Genomic DNA, 22,711 nt, shown 5'->3' on the forward strand with positions numbered 1-22,711 from the left:
ATAGAGTTGACATCTAGACGAGGAAAATGTGTCGTCCCGATGATGCGACCATCAACGTCTCGATGAGAAGAGATGTCTCGTCCTGACGACGCAATGAATGGCGTCCCGATAAGGCAACAACCACGTCATGACGGGGCAACGTGTTATGCAATTTTTTTAGTTTTCTTCTTTCAATCAAATTCTGATTATTTGTCCCAATCGAACTCTGATTAGTGTAAGTTATTTTAATATTATTTGACCTACGAATTTAGCCTATAAATAAACTCTTTTCCACCTTAGAAAAATAACCCATAACACAGTTAGTATTAGCTTTTACAAGCTTTCAGGGAATTTTATGTTTACATTTTAAGGGTTTTTATTTTTGGGTTTTGAGGTTTAGTTTTATCTCTATCTTTTATACTTTTTGTTTTTTCCGTTATAGTGAAATTATCTTTACTCGTGGTTTTTTATCCTCTTCGGGGGGTTTTCACGTAAAATATTTACGTTTGATCTTTTCAATTTCTTTGTTATTTTACTTGTTCGTTGCTTAATCGAGTTTATCCTCAACATCATGTTATTATATTAGTAAGCAAATGTGTCATTAGTGTTTAAATTGATGACTAGGCTAATGAAATGTTTAATGTTATACTTTGGTGAGTCAATTAGAACATTTTGAAATTTAGAGACCAATTTAAAATTTGGACAATAGTTTAGAGGTGTTTGATGGTAAGGGTGAGCATTCGATCGAATCGAATTGAATCGAATCGAATCGAAAATTTTTGAGTTAATCGAGTTTTCGGATCTCATTTTATCATCTTAACTTTATTTGAAGTTTTCTCGAATCGAGTCGAGTGAGATGGAATTCGAATCGAATCGAATATATTTGTTCGAGTTAAATTTTAAAAAATAATTTTGGGTCCTTGTAACCATTGTCACCCATCGTAATAAAATTTGTCCACCTTAATCAAATTTTTTATTAACTTTCATCACCTCATAATTTATTTATTAATTTTTTATCTACTGGTTAGCTTTTTTGCTTGCTTAGTTGTTTCAATTATCTTCAGATTCTTGTCACTATGTATTTTGGAATTAAAAAATATATTAAATGTAAAAATATGATTTTTTAATAAAATTTATTTTAAAAATAAAATGTGAAATTGATACCAATATAAAATTTTAACACGAATATTTTATGGCATAATTAATAATTCAATTTTAATATAAATATTCAATATGACTAAACAATTCAATAATATAAATAATATAAAATGTGAAATTTAATTTAATAATATAAATAGTAGATATAAATAAAATTATTACTATTTATGTTTAGTGATTTTTTATTTGGATAATTTTGATTTTTTATTTGAGAGTAAAGGGTGAGAAGTAAAAGTTTAGAGGAAAAATAAAAAGTTTTGGGGAATAAAAGTTTGAGGGAAAGTAAATAGGGGGAGTAAAATTTTGGAGGGAAAATATTAAAAAAAATTGAAGGGAGGAAGGTTTGGGATAGATCGGAGGTGGGATGGGAAGGGAAGGGAATAATAATTTTAGGAGAAAAGTGGGAGGGGGTAAAAATTTTGGGGGAAAATAAAAGGTTTTAAGGGTTTTGGGGAGTAAAATTTTGAGAAAAAGTAAATGGGAGAGTAAAATTTTTGTGGGAAATAGATTTTGAGTAGATTGGGGGGTTGAGAAGGGAGGGGAGTAAAAATTTTGGGGGGAAAGTGGGAAGGAGTAAAAATTTTGAGGGAAAAGTAAAAAGGTTTGGGAGTTTGGGGTAAAAATATAAAATATTATAGTTTGATATTTGAATTATTCGAATTATTCGAGTTATTCGAATTCAAAAACTCAACTCGATTCGAACTCGAAATTCGAAAAAAAATTCGAATTGATTCTAATAACTCGATTAACTCGAATAACTCGATTCGTTTAACTCGAAATTCAAATTTTTTTCGATTTTTTCAAGTCGAATCGAGTTTTGCTCACCCCTATTTGATGGAAATGAACCCTTTTGAAAAGATGGTTGCGGTTGAAAACGCTGCGTTTTGATATGGCAGAGGCAAAGGAGTGCAACGTTGTCTTTTAGCGTAATTCTGGAATTTTGGATGGTATATATTTTGTTCATTAATTTTGTGTAGTATTTTAGGAAAGCTTAAACCCCAAACAAAACCCTGGTGGCTGATAGCCTTCAAAATTCGAACTCAAACGAGAGAGAGAAATGAAGTTCAGGAGTCTGATTCCGCCGGGGTCGTGGCTGGTGAGGAATCTTTGCACCGAGACCGCCGAGAATGCGACTGCTCCAGCGGTGAGGGCGGCGGCGGCGCGAAACAGAAACATTCTGTATTCGAGGCTGTCGGCTTTAGGAGCGACGGGAGGGACGGTGGCGGAGGCGTTAAACGGTTACATAATGGAAGGGAAAAAGATTAGGAAAGATGAGCTGAGCCGCTGTGTCAAAGAGATGCGCAAGTACCGTCGTTACCAGCACTCCCTTGATGTACTTCCCATTTTCCCCCTTTCTGAAACCTAATAAGCATTTCCTTTAATTTTCGTTTGCATATGAAGATGAAGAAAAAAAACCTAGTTATTTAATTCGAATTTATCTAGTATTTGATTTGTTTATTATGGTTTATTATAATGTAGATTATGGATTGGATGGAGAAGAGGAATATGCATTTCTCTTATGTTGATCATGCTGTACGTTTGGATCTTATTGCAAAAACCAAAGGACTTGGGGCTGCTGAGGATTACTTAAGCGCCCTTCCTCCAAATGCCAAGAACAAATTTACTTATGGCTCTCTTTTGAATTGCTATTGCAATAATCTTATGGAGGACAAGGCATTGGCCCTTTTTAAGAAAATGGATGAATTGAAGTTCATTGATAATTGTTTACCTTTCAACAACCTCATGTGCTTGTATATGAGATTGGGGCGACCTCAGAAGGTGCCCCAACTTGTCGATGAAATGAAGCGCTGTGACATTCCCCGGGGTAGCTTCACTTACATTCTTTGGATGCAGAGCTATGCAGAGTTGAATGACATTGAGGGAGCGGAGAGTGTTTTGGAGGAGTTGTCGAATGATAGTGAAGATAAGTGTACTTGGAGAACATATAGTAATCTGGCTGCAATGTATGTCAAGGCTGGTCAGTTTGAGAAAGCTGAGGCATGTCTTGAGAACTTAGAGAAAGATAATATGCCTCGTCAGCGCGAGGCTTACCATTATCTGATTAGCTTGTATGCCGGTACTTCGAATTGAGATGAGGTTTATCGGCTATGGGAAGATCTGAAACAGCGTTATCCTACTGTTAACAATGCAAGTTATCTTATTATGGTTCAGGCACTTGCTAATCTAAAGGATTTCAAGGGTTTGAAGAAATGTTTTGAGGAGTGGGACACTAGTTGCTCTTCGTATGATAGGAGGTTGGTAACTAGTACCATCCGTGGTTTTCTATCGGGTGACATGCTTGAGGAAGCGGAAGTCGTTCTGGATAATGCTATGAAGAGAAGTAAAGGTCCTTATACTAAGGCTCGAGAGTATTTCATGGTTTACTTCTTAAGGAAATGTCGCTTTGACATGGCTTTGAAGCATATGGAAGCAGCGGTTTCTGAGGTCAAGGACTGGAGCCCTGTGAATCCCGAAACCATGACTGCTTTTTTTGATTATTTCATGAATGAGGGTGATGTCAAGGCCGCCGAGGAGTTCTGCAAGCATCTAAAGAATAACAATTGTCTTGATTCCGAGGTGTACCATCAGTTGCTAAGACTTTATGTTGCTGCTGGTAAGGTGGCTCCCGACATGCGCCGAAGGTTGGAGGATGATGCGATTGAAATCAGCAAAGAGCTCGAGGATTTGCTTGTAAAGGTTTGCCCAGAGTAATGTTGTAATCTGAAGCTGTTAACAACCTATATTCATTTAGGATAATCTTGAGTCTATTCCATGATCTCTGGTGGTAAGTTTCGGTCTGGTATTTTTTGCGAACTGGGATATTCCAGTTGGTTCAATGACTTTCCAAAGTACCTCATTTATAGAGATGTAGAAGATGCTATGAAAATGAACATTAGGAAAAAGGGTCATCAATGATGTAGCGAATTTAGATCATTCTTAAAAATTACAAGGTCATGTCAGTGATATGTAAGTTGCATCTCATCCATCCACTTTTATATTATGTACTAAATACTATGTTCTTTCTTTAGCCGATCAAACAGATTAATTCTGAGGGCCTTGAGTAATACATTTAAAAATTAAATCCTCGTGTGTAATGTTGCTCAAGTTTGGTTTGATTTGAAATATGAGTTTAAAATTTTATTCAAATCCATTCATATATTTGTAAATGTTTAATTTAAGCCTGTTTTAGGTGTTCCCCTTATTATTTTAGATGTAAATTTTTTTAATTTCATATTTAATATTTTAAATGGTTATTCTTTTTATTAAAATTTTAAAATTGAACAATTTAACCTATTTTTAAATATTCACATAGTATTGTATTATTATATATAAATTATATAATATATAAAAAATAAAAATAGTTTACAAAAATATAAAATGAATTGAGCTCCAACTTTTAATGTTTAAGCTTAAATCTTACTTATATATTAAACAATTTTTAAATTTTTTTATCCAAGCTTAATTTTCGAATCTCGTATGTTTTTTCTGAACTCAGACTACGAAAAAAATCTAACATCGTGTAATTATAAGAAATTTTAATTTCATAAATCTAACTAGCAAAGTGAAATTAGGTACTTGCAAGAATAACACTGTTAATTCTTGAATCTAACTAGCAAAGTGAAATTATATAGCAGCAAGAATAACACTGCCTAAGCTAAGTACTAGCATTTTCTTATGGTGAAATTTCCTAGCAGGTCCCTCCTTTATAGAGACTGGATCAAATTGATCTTTTACTATTAAATTAATCAATTTAGTTCATGTACTATTATAAAAATCAAATGTCAAATATTAACAAAGTTAATATTTATTTTTTAATTATTAAAAATATCATTTACTATTTAAAAGAGTTAATATCTTTAAAACTTTTATAATTCTATAAATGAAATATTTTATTTGGAGTTGAATTAAAATTGAAAAATTAATTTTCATGTTATTTTTTAAACATTAAATAATAATTCTATTACAGTTTAGTCTTATTTAAACAGTAAATAAGGTTAAATATCCGGTATTTATAATAGAGGGATCTGATAGGTAGTTTCACCATTTTCTTATTAAGTTTAAAGGGCTTTAAGGTTGGGTTTGAGCGGACTCCATACCCGATTCACAAACAGATCTGATCTGAGGCCTATGTCCAGATCCTCTGTGTCGAAGCGTGATTTATATAGGTCCTTGTTCCAAACAAATATCAGATCCTTTCCCAGTCGTTCCCTTAACTTTCAGAGCTTACTTTAGTCGCCGTCGGGCTCTAAAGCAACGGCAGCTAAATTTAGTAATCGAAGATGAAGATCAGAGATGCTTCACTTTGCTTACTGATCTTAGTTTACACTGTTTCAGCTGCTTCTGCAAATTCCGTCCACGGCTGTGGCGGATTCGTTGAGGTAAAAACTTCTTTAACACTTCCTTTTCATTTTTCTGTTCATTTCTTTGATGCGGAAATGATAAGGAGGTTTCGAGAAATGATATTTTTCGAATCTTTATTCTCTTGTTTCTTGGAAATCAAGACGACTGTTAGTAGGGAAGGATTTTTGTCGTGTGCGTGTGTTTCTCGATCTGAATTCTTTGATTTCAGCTACGATGCGATGCTCATTTTTGACCGTCTATTAGAAATTCTTATTGTTATTGCCGTCGTTTAAACTGAACATGAATGGATCATTTTGTAGGCGAGCTCGTCTGTGATTAAATCGAGGAAGGAAACTGATATGAAGTTGGATTATTCTCACATCACCGTACGGACTTAGCGATTTTGTTCATTTTGTCTTTTGGATCCTGTTCCTTTTAAAAAAAAAATCTGATTTCCGGAGTCTGTCAATGCTTATTTGTAGGTTGAGCTTCGCACTGTAGATGGGCTAGTGAAGGAAAGAACTCAGTGTGCTCCAAATGGATACTACTTCATTCCAGTATATGATAAGGTTAGTTTGCTAATACTCACTTAGATTCTGGGCGTTGACTATGTCTATGTGAATTCACATTTGAGATTTTGGGGGCTGTGTTTTGCTTAACTACTTCAACCTAATGCCCGCATAAGAATATTTATGTAGTTATGCTATCCAAATCTTTTAATCAACTGGTTTGCAACCCATTTTTATAGTATTTTCCCAATTCTATTTGCATGTTCAAAACCATACTGTATGTGGTGCCTACGCATGCTTACTCAAACAATGTATATGAGAATGTAGTTCCCTGTTGGACTAATTGGTATAGTTTCTGTTTACAGGGTTCTTTTGTTATTAAAATCAGTGGACCAGAAGGATGGTCTTGGGACCCTGACAAGGTTTGGTTCATTGTTATTACGATAGATTTTCATACAGGCTACGCTTCCTTTATTTTCTTGATATATCGGTGTTCCTACGCTTAAAGCTAAAAGTTATTCTGTAGGTTCCTGTTGTTATTGATGAAAATGGTTGCAACAATAATGAAGATATCAATTTCCGGTTTACAGGGTTTGTTTAATAGCTTGCATTCTTTAGCTGTTTATTTTTATTTTAGCTAGATTATGTGCAATCTGTGTTCCACTCTTTTATCATGCGCTGAATGTCAGTGCCAATAACCGTATGTATATTTATTTGTTGCAGATTTACCCTATCTGGTAGGGTTGTGGGAGCTGTTGGTGGGCAGAGCTGCTCACTTAAGAACGGTGGTCCTGCAAATGTGAATGTGAACCTTTTATCTCCTAATGATGATCTCATATCTTCAGAATTAACAATGCCAGATGGAAGTTACTTGTTCAAAAATATTATTCCAGGTATAGATGCTGCCATGTTACTTTCTTGCAAGTAGTGTTGTTATGTTCATCTGTTGCTTAATTCATTGTTAATTAATTTTCCTCTTTTTTTTTTTTTTTTTTTTTCTGTTAGTTCATTTTTATTTAGTTTGTGGTTTTTGTGAATCAAGGCAAACAAAAACCATGTTCTCATAAAATTTTACAGAATGGATGTTAACAAGATAATTTAAATTCATCTACTAGAATAATGTACAGAGTAACTTGGTCATACTTACTCCTCTGTTCCACTATATGTGAACTCTTCACCTACCAGAATAATTTGCATTTAGAAACCTCTCTCTTACTGTTTTTAACTTTTCATGTATCCTTCTTATGGTACAGGAAAGTACAAATTACATGCTTCACATCCTGATTTGAAAATTGAAGTTAAAGGTTCCACAGAGGTTTTGTATATTTCCTCAACTCCATTTTTTCTTTGTATTGTGTTCTATGATATGCCGACCACTTGGAAATGCACTTATTTCAGGTGGAACTGGGATTTCAAAACGGTATTGTTGAAGACATTTTCTTTGTTGCTGGGTACGACATCCATGGTTCTGTGGTTGCTCAGGTGCTAAGTAACAACTGTTGAGAGCCCAATATTGTTTATTAATCTTGTGATACATCTTACCATTAAGTGTCTATGCATGAGCATTGCGCTCTAAAGATTTAAAAGAGAATTCGAGCAATTGTTTCTTTTCACCCTTACACGTGCATAATGCATTAGTGCATGAGTTTATATGTTTTCTCTACCCTCTGACAGTCATGTCATTGTTTTGGCAGGGAAATCCCATTTTGGGAGTCCATATATATTTATATTCTGATGATGTCATTGAGGTAGACTGTCCCCAAGGTTCTGGTAATGCTCCTGAACAAAGAAAAGCTCTATGTCATGCTGTCTCTGATGCTGATGGGATGTTCACATTCAAATCAATTCCTTGCGGTAAACCAGTCTAAATGCACATCTCCACTCAATTCTACTTCTGTAATCCAATTTAAGGCTGATTACTGATCAGCTGGATAGGGGATACATCATTAAAGTATTTGTGCCTATCATTCATTAAATGTTATTTGGTACCAATTTGTTATCAACTTTGGAATCAGTCTGTATTATAGGCATGATTGACTTGCTTAATGATACTGAGCTAAGGTTGCTCTGTTCACAGAGTTAGGCTTAAGATATATTGCCGGTAGTTGTTATTTCTATGGATGTTGCTATTTTCCTGTTCATTTTAGGATTTTAGTGCTTATTTGGAAAGCTTTTGGTTATTAAGATAAGTTTCCATTTTATGCTTACCCTGAAGATTTTTATAGTTTAGAGCCTTTTGGTCACACGCTGATTAAGGTCTTTCTTATCAAGCATTTTTTCTCCCTAATAAATTGCTTATTGTATATCTTTTCCATTGAATATTTGTATCAAGCTGAACAGATGCTGGTAGCTTAACAACAGATAATAACAGAACTTATTCTGCCATTCATTGGTACAAAAGGTTTGATTTAATCTGAGTTGACTACTTTGACCAACTTACAGGACTTTATGAACTCATACCATACTACAAGGGTGAAAACACAGTGTTTGATGTCTCACCTTCTGTCGTGTCAGTGTCAGTAGGGCATCAACATGTAACAGTTCCCCAAAAGTTTGAGGTATGATACTTCTGTTGCTACATGCACAAATGTTTGTCTTCTGTAGCAATATGTTCCAGTATTATAGATTTTAGGCTGACTTTTCCTTTCATTTTTAGAGAAATTTAAGCTAAGATAAACAGCTTGATCTTTGTCTTCTAAATCTGTTTTGTCAAAATTATTTTTAGTATACCACCCTGGCACCCTCTGGTTTTCTCCACGTATGTATATATATACTTGTTCTTATCTGTCTCAAACATAAATTTTGCATTGTTATCCTGATTACCACTTATGGGAAGTATAATATTGTACATTATAGAATAAGGCTCCCAAAATGAAGTTTGTCCTTGTGCTTCTTGTTCTCTGCAAAGCAGAGTATAATATTGTACATAAATATTGTTCTATGAGACAGTTTCTTTGTTCCTGGGCCTCAAAGCAATTCCTTATGTCACAAAATACAGTTTGTCCTTGTGCTTCTTGTTTTCTGCAAAGCAGAGTATTTCTTTGACAGCATATCAACATTGATTTTCTTTAGTTCTGTCATTGAGTATTCAGCATTGCCATGTTTCTTGTGTTTTTTCATGATATAAATATATAAGTGAATTATCTTCTTCTTATTTAAATGTAGGTTACTGGTTTCTCTATTGGGGGACGTGTTGTTGATGCAAATAACGTTGGGGTGGAGGGTGTTAAAATTCTAGTTGATGGTCAAGAAAGGTCTATCACTGATAAAGAAGGTTATTACAAGCTAGATCAGGTATGGCTAGACTTTTTCCAAATATTAAGGGCTTATTTGGATCCAAGTATCTTAGCTCTTTGCAGAATATTTCAATCACGGATATCCGTACATTTTTTTATCTTCTGTTAATTGAGGATTTTAGCTTATCATAGTTACTAAGTTAGGAAAAGTATGACCGTGGAATCTGGTCCAGATTTGCACTAGTGGCAAAAAATTAGACACATATCACAGTTCGTATCTATTAAGGCAACTAATGTGAGTTCCCTGTTTTTTATCTGCTTTTCTTTTTAAAGTTATGTGTGTTGAGAAAATATCTTAATGTAGCTGCATACAGACTTGATAAATTTAATTATGGGCATTTGACGCATTTTTCCCTAACATTTCTCACTGTTATTGCTCTAGGTTACATCAAATCATTATACGATAGAGGCCATAAAGGAGCATTTCAAGTTCAATAAGTTGAAGGATTACTTGGTAAAGCATATCATATAAAATTTACATTCGTTTCCTGAATCTGTGACATGACTTCCACCCTGGTGAACTGTTATAACTTTTGTTGATTCTGCACTGCATTAGGATGACCAAGGATGACCTGTTCCTTTTTAATTTTTTTTAATTATAGGTTAAGCCAAATATGGCTTCAGTTTCAGACATTAAGGCAGTTTCATACGATGTTTGTGGTGTAGTACGGACAGTTGACTCAGGTTACAAGGCAAAGGTAACTTCAAGAATTGCTTTTTTCCTCTATCAGTTACTGTTTTTAAGGCATATCTTGTTTTAATATTGTCATGTTTCGGATCCTAGGTAGCCTTGACCCATGGACCAGAAAATGTCAAGCCACAAGTAAAACAGACAGATGAAAGTGGAAAGTTCTGCTTTGAGGTATGCAACTAGAAGAGCCAGACTCTGTTTTTATGATAAAGAGGATTGAGTTGTAGTAGGAAATTTTCTTATAGTTTGTGAAATTTAGAGATTCTGAAATCTAGTTGGGTAGTCTCTTTGTTGCAGGATTCTGAATTGTAGTATTTTACACATTTCTTGCATTTTAATGTCATTTTTTGATGAGTGCCTTTTTTCTTTCAATCTTCAAAACCTTTCAGGTTCCACCAGGTGAATATCGCATTTCTGCTCTGAGTGCTGCGCCTGAGAGTTCCCCTGAGCTTCTCTTTTTACCTCATTATGCTGATGTTGTGGTGAACGGTCCAATATTTAATGTGGAATTTTCACAGGTAAATTTCTTGTTCACTAGAAAAGCTGGAATTCTATTTGGCTTGAGAAAAGAATATTTCTTTTTTGTTTTTGTTTTTATTTTCTATTTTCATTTCCTAAAAGCAGTTTTTGTTTTTTACTTAGAAATGCGTTTATTGAATGAAAAAAAAGTTTTTCCTAATGCAAAATAGTTAATTATATTTTATATCCTGTACATATATATCTTTTAACCAAAAGAACGATTAAAGAAACAAAGAAAATATCCAACATATCATCCCTTGCATGTGATTTCAAATATTTAAATTGTGTTTTAATTTCATAAACTTTTGTAAGAAATATTTGAGTGTTAAGAGAGAAAAGGGATAATGAATGGTTCAAAATAACAATAATATCTAATGACAAAAAAGAAAGGGTTATGAAAACAATTAATATTTAAATAGCTTTTGGTTAAAAATAAATTTTTATATATTAATGGTTTCAGCAGGCAAAATGTAATGAACATCTTATTTCTCATAATTTAAAACATCCTTTTCTTTTTCCTTTGCAAATTTTCTCATTTTTGAATTACCAAAACACATTTCCATTTTATTTCCTATTTCTCAAAGAATGAAATGAAATGGATCCTATTTTCTGAAATCGAACACAACCTAAGTTTTGATTATCTTATCCACTATTATTGAAGCTTGTATCCAAGTATAAATTATATATGCTACTGTGTCCTGCATTCTTAAGATGTTCTGATTCCACCTTTTTTTTCACTTGGTTTGTAGCTTGGGTTAAGCTGGTCGATTAGTAAAGATTATAAGGGTTCTCAACTCTCAAGTCTCTATAAGTGCATTTTAGTGACTATAGTGTTATTCCTTCTAAGAATTATGTAATATTTCTCTCTCAAAAATTTTAAACCAAGTTGTAAACTAGTCTAGAGTAGGTATTCTAGATTCTTCACAAATGGGTTTGTTTAATGGCAGCAAAGAAACTTGTGTGTTGGTGGTGCGATTTGGGTGAAAATAGTTTTAACTGATGCTTTTTTTGCCCTTGACATGATTAAGGCACTCGTTAATGTCCGTGGTACAGTAGTTTGCAAGGAGAAATGTGGTGCTTCTGTTTCTGTTACCCTTGTCAGATTAGCCGGAAAACATAATGAAAGGAAAAAAATAGTGAGTTTGACTGAAGAGAGAAGCCAATTTCATTTTCCTGATGTTTTGCCAGGAAAGTACAGACTTGAGGTAGGGTGCTTTATTCCTGAACTCTTTGTATTAGTTCATGTTCAAATAATTTTGCATGTATGGTTTGATTTATAAATTCTGCTGATACTTAAACATTATTCATCTTTTTAGGTCAAACACACATCTCCAGAAGCTGTGTCCAAGGAAGATAACTGGTGCTGGGAGCAAAGCTTCATTGACGTAGATGTTGGTTCTGAGGATATTGAAGACATTAAATTTGTTCAAAAGGGTTATTGGGTTAATGTTGTCTCTACCCATGATGTAGATGCATACTTGACACAGCAAGATGATTCACCTATCAATTTGAAAATTAAGGTTATTTAGTAAAATTCTTGTCTCTCCCGAGTAAAAACTTAAAGGACTATATTTAAATACTATTGAGTTTTTCTATAAGGAATTCACACGTACTCATGCAATTGCAGAAAGGTTCCCAGCATATTTGTGTCAAATCCCCTGGAGTGCATGAACTTCACTTTGTTAACTCATGTATTTTCTTTGGAAGCTCATCAATGAAGATTGATACATCTAACCCATTGGTAGAGAATTATACTTCATTTTTCTTTTTGACATAGAGTTTACGGTTCTTTTCTTAATGTATTAATTATTGGCTTCAATTATTTCATTCCTGTAGCCTATCTATCTCAAAGGCGAGAAGTATCTCCTTAGCGGACAAATCAATGTAAATCCAAGTTCGTCCAATGACTTGCCTGTGGAAATAGTTATGAACATTCTGAATAGTGAAGGCACGATTATGTATAGTACGAATGCCAAACTTGCATCCAGTGCAAATGATCAAATGACTGCTGTATATGAGTATTCTCTGTGGGCCAATCTTGGAGAAAAGCTTACTTTTCTTCCTATGGACCCCAGGTATTTCTTGATTCATTTGTGTAAATTGTACACTATTTTGTCATTTTCTTATAGCTGAAATGCACAGACATTGTGCATTATAGAATTTCAAAGCAATGTATTTCATATACAGTGTGGTCTACTCTACTATGCCATTTTTGCATATTCTGATGGTTTGTCTTTGCTAAACAATATTATCTCCTAAATGCATTTTAACCACTGTGAAAATGAATAACATGTCTTGTTTTCTCTCCTTTTTGTTGTTTGATATTTTCTCCTAATACTGATAAATATGTGTAACATCTCCATAATCACGATATTTCATATCAACTAGAAATTTTTGTTAAATGATTAAGTGATTCTAACTTTTCACGCTCACATTATTTCCTTGAAAAAATGGAATTATAGTCACCCTTTGTTCTATCATGGACTGTAGGAAGGCAATGCTATGAGTTTATTCACTTGCTTCAGCCTTACTTGTGGTTGTTAGAACCTTCCAGGCTATCATGCTTGTTTATATTTGCCTATGAGTGTAAGGATTTCATTGTTGCCAGAACTTTCAATGTATGAAGCACCAGTACTTAGATATTTTTATTCAACTGATTGTCATACACAACTTTAATAGTTTCTTTGGTGTTTGAAAATGAGAATTAAAGAGTTGCTGATATATGCAAGTGATAGATGATGGGTTTTATAGATATGAGTTGTATTCCATGTAATGAGATCGGAATGAAGTAACATTTAGAGTTGACTAGTACCCATAAATCTTCCTATAGAAGCAGTTTTAAATTACATGTGATCTCTTTAAATTCGATCTCACTATTGGTGCATAGTTTATAACTAGTGCGGTGGTTTGTTGCAGGAATAATGGAGAAAAGAAGTTTCTTTTCTATCCTAGACTACACCATGTAAGCATCAAATGGAGTAACTTACATACAACTTTATCTGCAATGTTAAACTATGTTCATATTGGTGAATTATTTGCACTGTTTCTTAGGTTTCGGTGACAAATGATGGTTGTCAAGCTTCAGTACCTCCCTTCTCTGGTCGACTAGGGCTATACTTGGAGGGATCAGTTTCTCCTGCTATTTCTGGTGTTCATATACAGATTATTGCTGGGGACGAGGGCAGCATTACTTCAGTCAAGAAAGGAGGAGTAGTGCTTGAAACTGCTACAGAGGCAGATGGGTCTTTTGTTGCAGGACCTCTGTATGATGACATAACTTACAATATCAGGGCTTCGAAGGTAGGGAATGCTTATTCTGGTATTATTTCTTCTCAACATCAGCTTAAAGTCAATGTGTGTTAACTCCGTTTTCAAATTTAACAATTAACATAGCATCATCTTGGTGTCATTTTGTATTTTTGGCATTTGTTTATGTAAACACATTAGTCTTCTAATTGATATTCGAAATGATAGTTTTCTGTTCTTTTCAGTTAAATGACTTGATACCTCCCTTTTTTCTTTGTGATGAGTAAGCCTGATATTTTCTTGTTTTTAATTGATAACTATGAGAACTTTTATCTTCAAGACTGGGTGGAGATATGGGCTGTGTTGGTAGTCTTTTGGCCTAAGTTGAATATGTGATGCATGTGCAATCATATGTTACATATTTTCATGCAGTTTCTCTTTTTGTCATTCTCACTAAATTAGTTAGTATTTGGAGTCATAGAAAATAAAATAAGTATTTGAGTGGGGAAGTTTCTTATTTGAAGAGCAGTGCTGGCAATTGAGTCTTATTTTAGATCAGGTAGTGATGGTGTGTATGTCAACCATTTCATTGGTAGAGGAGAGAGGCATGTTCTCTAAAAGGTAGTAAATCTAGTAATGGTTGCAGCTGTTACAAAGTGCTAGCCTGCACTCTTGTGATCTATGTTATCTTGACTCTTCATTTTTTTCGTAAGTACTTGTGTCTGACCCATATTTGGACATGATTATGGGTGCATGATCTTCTAAATACATGAAAAAGCTTAAGAACTTGTCTTCCCGGAGTCTAAATAACATAGCTTGTGATTACTAACAATAAATGGAATGGGCATGTGATACATAGAAGATGGGACCGGGTGAATTGAACTTCTAGCTTTAGATACATGGATGCCTTTAATTTGGTTTTCTGTGATTAGATGGAAAATAAGCTTTCATCCTTTGGATGGATGTAAATACTCCAAGATCTAAAGCATCATGGATCCACAATTTCTTATATGGTTTTGCGGGTACAGTTTCAGTATGAATTTGTAATAATTAAGATAAAGTCTGTTTAGCTGATTTTTATCATCTTCAATGTGTAACTTCTTTTTTTTGCAACTTATTGTTACATTTCTTGACGTGTCTCTTATTTGGTGCAGCCTGGATTTCATCTCAAACAAGTAGGGCCATATTCTTTTTCTTGTCAGAAGCTTAGTCAAATATCTGTGAAAATATATTCCAAGGATGATGCGACTGAACCTATGCCCTCTGTTCTGTTGTCATTGAGTGGGGATGATGGGTATAGGAATAACTCTATGTCAGGTACTGGTGGAATATTTCTCTTTGAGAACTTGTTTCCAGGAAGCTTCTATCTTCGGCCTCTGCTAAAGGTACCTAATCATTTTTCTTCTGATTAGAACGTTCAATTTCTTAAGTTAGTTGAAACTGCAAGGGGAATCTAGGCATTTGGTTAATCTGAGGTTAATCATGACCATATGCACATTATAGACAGAAATTTTGAAAAGGAGTTTTAAACTGGTTTTCTGTTCGATTTAATTACTCCAACAAGTGATTTCTATTTACTCTTGCAGGAGTATGCTTTCTCACCATCAGCACAGGCAATAGAACTTGGCTCTGGAGAATCTAGAGAAGTTGTTTTCCATGCTACACGTGTTGCTTACAGGTTTTTCTTTTGCTTTAACTCCCCAATTGCCTTTTTGGCACTGTAAACATTTAAGCGCATGCTTCAATAGTATTATTGAAGATAAGTTTTTTATATATTTTTCCTGGCTCTTATTTACATTAAATTATCTTAAATTTAAGTTTTTTAATTTAGGGGATATGTTCAGCATTTTTTCCAACTCTCCTTTATAGTTGAGTTACAATCCAAACTTCTAAGATTCTTTGCTACATCACTGCAAAACATAGTATATATTTCTTGAAAATGTCTAGCTTATGTCAGACCTGAAGTACTGTGCATGGGTTTAAGGCATGGGTTTAAGGCAGTTTAATTTCTCTGCAGTGCAATGGGCATGGTAACTTTGCTGTCTGGCCAACCTAAAGAAGGTGTCTCAATTGAGGCCCGCTCAGAGTCAAAAGGCTACTATGAGGTGACAGTGACTGATTCATCTGGGACTTATCGTCTGCGAGGACTGGTTCCTGATGCATTGTATTCAATCAAAGTTGTGAAGAAGGATGGCTTGGGTAGTGCTAAAATTGAGCGAGCATCTCCTGAATCTGTTCCTGTAAAGGTTGGTTCTATTTGCTGGAACTTTTTTCCCCTTTTTTGGGTTTTTGTCTTAATTCTTAAATGTGTTTAAGCTCTTTTAAGACCTTAATTGTCATTTTGTATTAAGCTTTTGTTGTATCAATGTTTGAATTTGACATCATCGCAATTTTAGTTGGAACTGAAGTTATATGATTCATGATCAACTGATTTTGTATTAAGCTTTTGTTGTATCAATGTTTGAATTTGACATCATCGCAATTGTAGTTGGAACTGAAGTTATATGATTCATGATCAACTGGGTGAAGCTTCTTCAAAATCGAAATCTCATTTTTTTCAGAAAATCATTTCCATCTACAATCCTAGGGCTACTAAGTTTTAAACTTCTAATGTGTATGTGGTTGATTAATGACTTTCCAGGTTGGGAATAACGATATCAAGGGACTGGACTTTTTGGTCTTTGAAGAACCAGAGATGACTATCTTAAGTGGCCATGTTGAAGCGAATAGGACAGGGGAATTACATTCTCATTTATTGGTAGAAATCAAGTCAGCTGGTGACACGTCTAAAGTAGAGTCTGTCTTCCAACTGCCATTATCCAACTTCTTCCAGGTAAAGGACCTGCCAAGGGGAAAACATACCGTTCAACTCAAATCCAATCTCCCTTCTAGCACTCACAAATTCGAGTCGGAGGTTATTGAGGTTGACCTAGAGAAGAATGCTCAAGTTCATGTCGGTCCCCTGAAATATAGTGTGGAGGAGTATCATCACAAACAGGTTTGTTTAATTTTTTTAAAATCATGCATGTGTTCCCTTTTTTCCAATTGACCATGCAACTATGTGTAACAAAATAGTGGTCTTACTAATACGACAATGATGTTTGATTGTATATGTACTTACTGTTTACCATCGAACTTTCCTTTTTTGCTTGTCTTGCTTACCAATAGGAATTAACTCCGGCACCGGTATTCCCTCTTATTGTTGGAGTTTCAGTGATCATTCTCTTTCTCAGCATTCCAAGGTAACTTGAATATCCTTTGACCCCCTTCTTTCCCTCATATGCCTTAAGATTTTATATTTATGTGGATAATTTCTGATGTTCTCCTGTGTTTTACACCTTTTATTAAAAAGACTAAAGGACATTTACCAAGCTGCCACGGGAATACCAACACCGGGTTTTATGACAACTGCAAAAAAAGAACCACGGAAGCCAGTTGTGAGAAAGAAGACTTTTTGAAGAACCCTTTTCCCACAAAGGGGTGCGACTTTGGGGCTCAGAAGACTGTTAAAAAGTTTATATTTCGTACATTCCCCCCGCCCCAGAGCTTTGGTAGATGATAAAACTAATTTGGATGACAGCAGTAACATCTTGGGGAACGTCACTTTGATGAGTTCATTCATAGGCTTTATTAGCTTTGTAGGATTGAACCTGACTGTATCTTTGTAGAAGCAAATGAACATAGATGTCAATGAACTAAGTAGCCCAACTCAGCAGTCTTTTGGGTTGAAATATTTTTGAGCTTGGCTCATTTGGGTTCGAGGGTTGATTTCTTTCGAGTTGGGTCATTACAGATTTATCTTATTTCAGAGTCATCTGTTTGGATTAGGGTTTTGATCAATTTTGGGACCAAAGTTAATGATGAAATCAGATTGGGTTGAGTTTAAATTTTGGTGGAACAGGTTTAGGGAAGGGAAAGTAGAAATGCCACAGGCATCCGTACTAGCAAAGTTATGAAAGTTAATTCAGTTATATTTTAAGCAGCTACCAGCTGTAAAAGGGAATATCTCAGGCTTGAGAATGAAATGGAACTCACGAGACATGAAATTGTAAGACAGTATAGAAACTGAAGTTTCCCGATATTTAATGATGCGTACATGCTTGTATTGTTAGCAAGGAAATATCTTGTTGCCAGGCATAATTAAAATGAAAGCAAAGATATTATCGAGAGCTAATGATGATGTATTAACTAGCTCTACTACAGTTAAATTTTCCTTGAAAGTCTCATTCAATCTTCACCTTGAAATCAGATCATATGGAGAACTGATTAGTATTGAAAAAAAAGAAAACAAATTGAATAAGAAATCAATTTAAGTTAGACAGTTGAATTGGTTAAATTGATATTTTCATAATATTTTAATATTTAATTTAATTGAAATTAGATTGACAAACTAATTAAATTGAGAACTTGTGATTTGATCGGTTCGAAAAATATTATGATGATACTTGTGTTTTTTTCTTTGGTAAGGGTAAAAAGTAATAGAACCGAGTGAGTGATGGGGAGGAGACAATAAAAGAGGTAAAAGCATCGTGCAGGCTTTTATATTAGGAGTCATATTGTATTTTATCTTTTTGATAAACAAATTGACAAGTTAATTCATGTATGTTAGATCAAGTTTCAAACTAGTCTATTGTTAAAAATTGATATTTGCATGTTAAAATAAGACACGTGACATGTCAATTGTAACTATTTAGTATTTTGTCAACTACATTGGTTTTTAACAGTAAAAATATATGATATTTTTAACAGAAAAGACTTATTGCTATATGATCTAATGTATTAAGACCAATTTTTTAATTTTTTAAATAAAAAAATAAAATACAATTTAATTTTTAATAAAGAGATCTTTATAATACTTTTACCCGATAAAAGTAGAACCGATGGAAATATGTTATCCCTAAGATTTGGGGTCCAAAGACAAGATTTCATCAAACAACCATTTAATTTTGGAGATTTGTCTCCTCACTTTTGAAACCCCATTTCTCTAGATTTGTCCCTCAATACAATATTTTATATTACATAATTAATATTTATATCACGTTGAAGTTGAACATGTCAAAACCCTAATGTTTTTTGCATTGACTTGCCCCATGCCCATGTGCACCACCTCTAATGGGGTCGAGAAACGAGATTGTTTATTCACAAAAATATTTTAAAAAGCAAAACTAAAAAGTTTAGCTCTCTCCCACCGCCCATATCCAACAGTGGAAGGGATGAGAGCAGTTTCGGGTCAAGCTGCTCCTTTTTGTTATTTATTCATCATCTAAATATTTAATTTATAAAATTCATGTCTAAATGGTGATTAATATATTAAAAATAATAATCCGAATCATATCACTAAATGTTATAAGAATAAATAGATTCGATCACTTTAACAAAATTTAGAAAATAGATTAATAATGATTAAAATTAAAAATATTAAAAGTTAAAGGAAAAACTGAGAATACTTCTATTTACAAAATAATAATAATAATATTATTATTTTTGTTAAAATAATCCATGAGTGTCAATCTTCTAGAAAAGTTTACTCTCAATGAAAGAAAGCGGGAGAGAAAGAGGAGGGAGGAATTCTTTTTTATTTTTATTAATTAATGCTTTTGGTTCCGGTCTTGATAAAAAGAATTAAGTTACTAAGACATATGGACTTTCTTTTCTTTCTTTTTCTTAATTTTAAAATCTAATTAATTATTCACGTAACATTTATATGGTAATTAATGTGTATGACACGTTACTTTTTACATTTATTTTGGACTAATTTGCTGAATATCATAAATTTAAAAATTAAAAGAGACGAAAAATAAATAGACAGTTAAGATAAATTTTTTTTTGTAAAGTTGGTGGACCAAATAAGTTATTTTGCCAAATGAAAATGATAACGATATCAAGTTTTCTTAATGGTTAAATTATCTTATTATACATAAGCTGTAAATTCAGTCTTTGTACTTTAATTTGTTCAATTTTAGTACATATACTATTTGAGTTGATGAATTTTAATTTTTATATTTTTTGAATTTTAAAATTTCAGTACTGATCCAAAAAGTAGTAATTAAATTTATTTGGTTAAATTCTACTACTAGTCTTATATTATGAGTAAGTTGTAAACTTAATTCATATTCTTCAATTTGATCATTCTTAGTTCTTACACTTTTTAAAATTTGAAATTTCAGTCTTGACGCAAGCGATAATTGTTAAATTCATTAAATGACTTTTTTATGAGTAATATGTAAAAATAACAAATTGATATGGCATTACACGTGTAATAAAATATTTACTAAATAAGATTTTTAAAATAATAAAATTTAATGAATTTAACAGCTATTATTTGATCTGGGTTTAAATCTCAAAATTAGAAAATATAAAGACTAAAAATAAGCAAATTAAAGTGCAAAAATTAAATCTACAACTTACGCATAATATAAGGATTAATAACAAAATTAGACCTTTCTTAAATATATTATTCGATCAAGATACGCCAAGGGGGAGCAACCATGGTCCCTTTTGTTGATGGTACAATTCAAACCCCTCCCAAGTACTAATAATTCAATTCAATCCTTCCAACACATTTGCTAAATGAAAAAAAAAAAGAAAACATATTTTGTCACTCTAAAAAACCAATATAATCTATTATAATACACAATTTTTAGCTTTGGCCATAAAATTTTAAAAACTTATTTAGGTATTATCACAATTTTTTATTTCGCCTCCTTTATGTTATAAAAAAGGCATTGTATTAATATTCAAATATTTGACCAAACAAAAGCAAGAATATTATAGGAGTAAAAAAGGGATGAGTCTGAATACGTAACGAAGACTGTAGTCAAAATTTAGGCATCCGCTCTAAATACTAGGCACCTGGCGATTTCACACTACACAAACTACTATATAATCACAGCTTTTAAGCGCAGTGTATGTATATATAATATATCTCTTCTTTTAGCTACCAAGCGTAACCATGAAGGAACGTCGAGTATTCAAGTTAGTATAATATTTAATTACAAAAATTTATGTGAAGGTGTGGAGCATGCCTAACATTTCAAATCCAAATAAAGAGTGACGTCACAATGTCAGAGAATACAATATTGTGATGAGCAGCCGTAATCATGACAAGACAAAATTCTTTATCCCGACGTCGCGACAAGATATAAAAATATGCAATTGATTTCTTGGATGCCAATTTTAGGATTATTTCCTAATTAGACCCTGAGTATTTAATAGTATGTTGCATTAATTAGTATCTAAAGTGTATCTAGGGTAAGTGAGTGCCAAGTAACATGTCGCCTATATAAGTCTCCTTAAAGCCATCGGGATTGGTTTGTGAGTTAGACCTAGATAAAAAAAATGTAACATCCCTAACCCCTCTCCGTTGTCAAATTAGGGTCACGAGCATTACTAACAAATCAAAACATTTAATTACATCATAAGCAATGGTGCAAGCTAACTATTATCATTTATTATACAAGGGCAGATCATGACAATCCAATACTTTCATACTAGAGTCTTATACAATCGAATAATGAATCATGCTATGCAATGCTAAACTTGGTCTTCCATTGTCTACACTCTTAACACTATTTATCCCCTCTTGAAAGCTAGAAGTTGGATACATAATTCCAATTATTAGCATCAGAGTATTGAACCATACTCCGACTACTATTATTACTACCTTCGATGATATTAATAGAATGACTTATTTTACCTAATTCCTGTTTGCTATTCCATTCAAAATCAGAGTAAAAATACTCTTACAGTCCTTAATACGAGTCTACGAGACCTTAAAAATAACCTATAAATAGACAGGGGCTAATTTGAAACAATTTTGAAAGTTTAGGGAAAATTTTAAAAAATCTAGAAACAGGGGTCATACGGCCGTGTTGAACGCCCCAAATTGTGTGACTTTCGAAGTTGGGACACACGACCGTGTCCCAGCCCGTGCCTCTACCTGTGTAACTCATTGGCTTGGGTCACACGGTCGTGTCGCAGGGCGTGTGACTATTCTACACACTTGTGTGCCTCGACCGTGTACCTCTCGAATTAATCTCACACGACCGTGTCGTAGGCCGTGTGAAAATTGCTTCTATACTGCTTTAACACACGTTCAGAGCACACAGCCGTGTGTCAGGCAGACCGTGTGTACCTAAATGTACCTTAAAACTCAAGTTTACAACATTGTGTTTACTTGGGGCACTAAGCAACATAATTAAACATGCTCAAAACAAGCCAAAACAACCATGTTAAGTGCCTAACCAATGTACCCTCGTACCACATTTTATATCTTCAAACATATTAACAAAACATCAACCATTCACAACTTTCATTCATACCAAAATTTCCATAATTGAACTAACATTTAGCTACTTAGACTACCAAGCTTTAAGCTAAACACATACCAAAACATTAAGCTAAGCTATCATACCAAAACATATACAAGTAATCATTATTTCACTAGAAAACCAAAATATCATCACATTATCAACGTCAGCCAAAATACCTCCTAGGTACATGCCATTACAAATTTAAACATCACCACACTTGAGCTCGAGATTGTTGTTGGATACTGGGTCAATGATAAGCTGAAAGTACCTAACCTGCGCACGTAAAACAAAACCATACGCTAAGTATAACTCAGTGGTATTTCTATAATTCGAACAATTTAAACTTGATATGAGTAATTAAAATGTAAGAATGCAACAAGTAATGTTATGAACATATGTTTCAATTTAATAATATAAATTTGCTCATTCTTTATTCACATCCACTAGATTCCACATGTTCTAGTACCTGACAATAGCATTTCATATAGCATTTGATAATTTCCACTTATGCAATGGCATAATTTATCTCTTTGTTCAATGCATGAATTCATTTCAATCTTCATATCCCATTTCATCATTTCATAGTCCATTTCCCATCTCATATTCATTTTTCATCCTTGCCATCCCAATACCAATACATAAATTTTATCATTTAATTTC

General features: G+C 33.5%; 1 protein-coding gene and 1 pseudogene across 1 annotated transcript; both read left to right on the plus strand.

Annotated features, from left to right (window-relative positions):
* Positions 1–2,108: 2,108 nt before the first annotated feature.
* LOC107910851 (pentatricopeptide repeat-containing protein At1g02370, mitochondrial-like) lies at positions 2,109–4,108 on the plus strand (annotated as a pseudogene).
* A 1,133-nt stretch (positions 4,109–5,241) lies between these two features.
* On the plus strand, positions 5,242–17,626 carry LOC107910839 (nodal modulator 1). The gene is made up of 27 exons (XM_016838773.2): positions 5,242–5,516; positions 5,799–5,864; positions 5,961–6,047; positions 6,353–6,409; positions 6,514–6,578; positions 6,711–6,880; positions 7,241–7,302; positions 7,386–7,469; positions 7,682–7,841; positions 8,430–8,545; positions 9,153–9,281; positions 9,666–9,737; positions 9,886–9,981; positions 10,068–10,145; positions 10,364–10,492; positions 11,522–11,698; positions 11,810–12,013; positions 12,121–12,234; positions 12,330–12,568; positions 13,410–13,455; positions 13,545–13,793; positions 14,894–15,124; positions 15,326–15,417; positions 15,757–15,985; positions 16,381–16,737; positions 16,908–16,981; positions 17,092–17,626. Exons 1-27 carry the CDS (start codon positions 5,418–5,420, stop codon positions 17,195–17,197), a joined length of 3,588 nt encoding a protein of 1,195 aa, XP_016694262.1. The 5' UTR covers positions 5,242–5,417; the 3' UTR covers positions 17,198–17,626.
* Positions 17,627–22,711: the final 5,085 nt, after the last annotated feature.

This window comes from Gossypium hirsutum, chromosome D08 (genome assembly GCF_007990345.1).
Source record: "Gossypium hirsutum isolate 1008001.06 chromosome D08, Gossypium_hirsutum_v2.1, whole genome shotgun sequence".
Taxonomy (NCBI): Eukaryota; Viridiplantae; Streptophyta; class Magnoliopsida; order Malvales; family Malvaceae; genus Gossypium; species Gossypium hirsutum.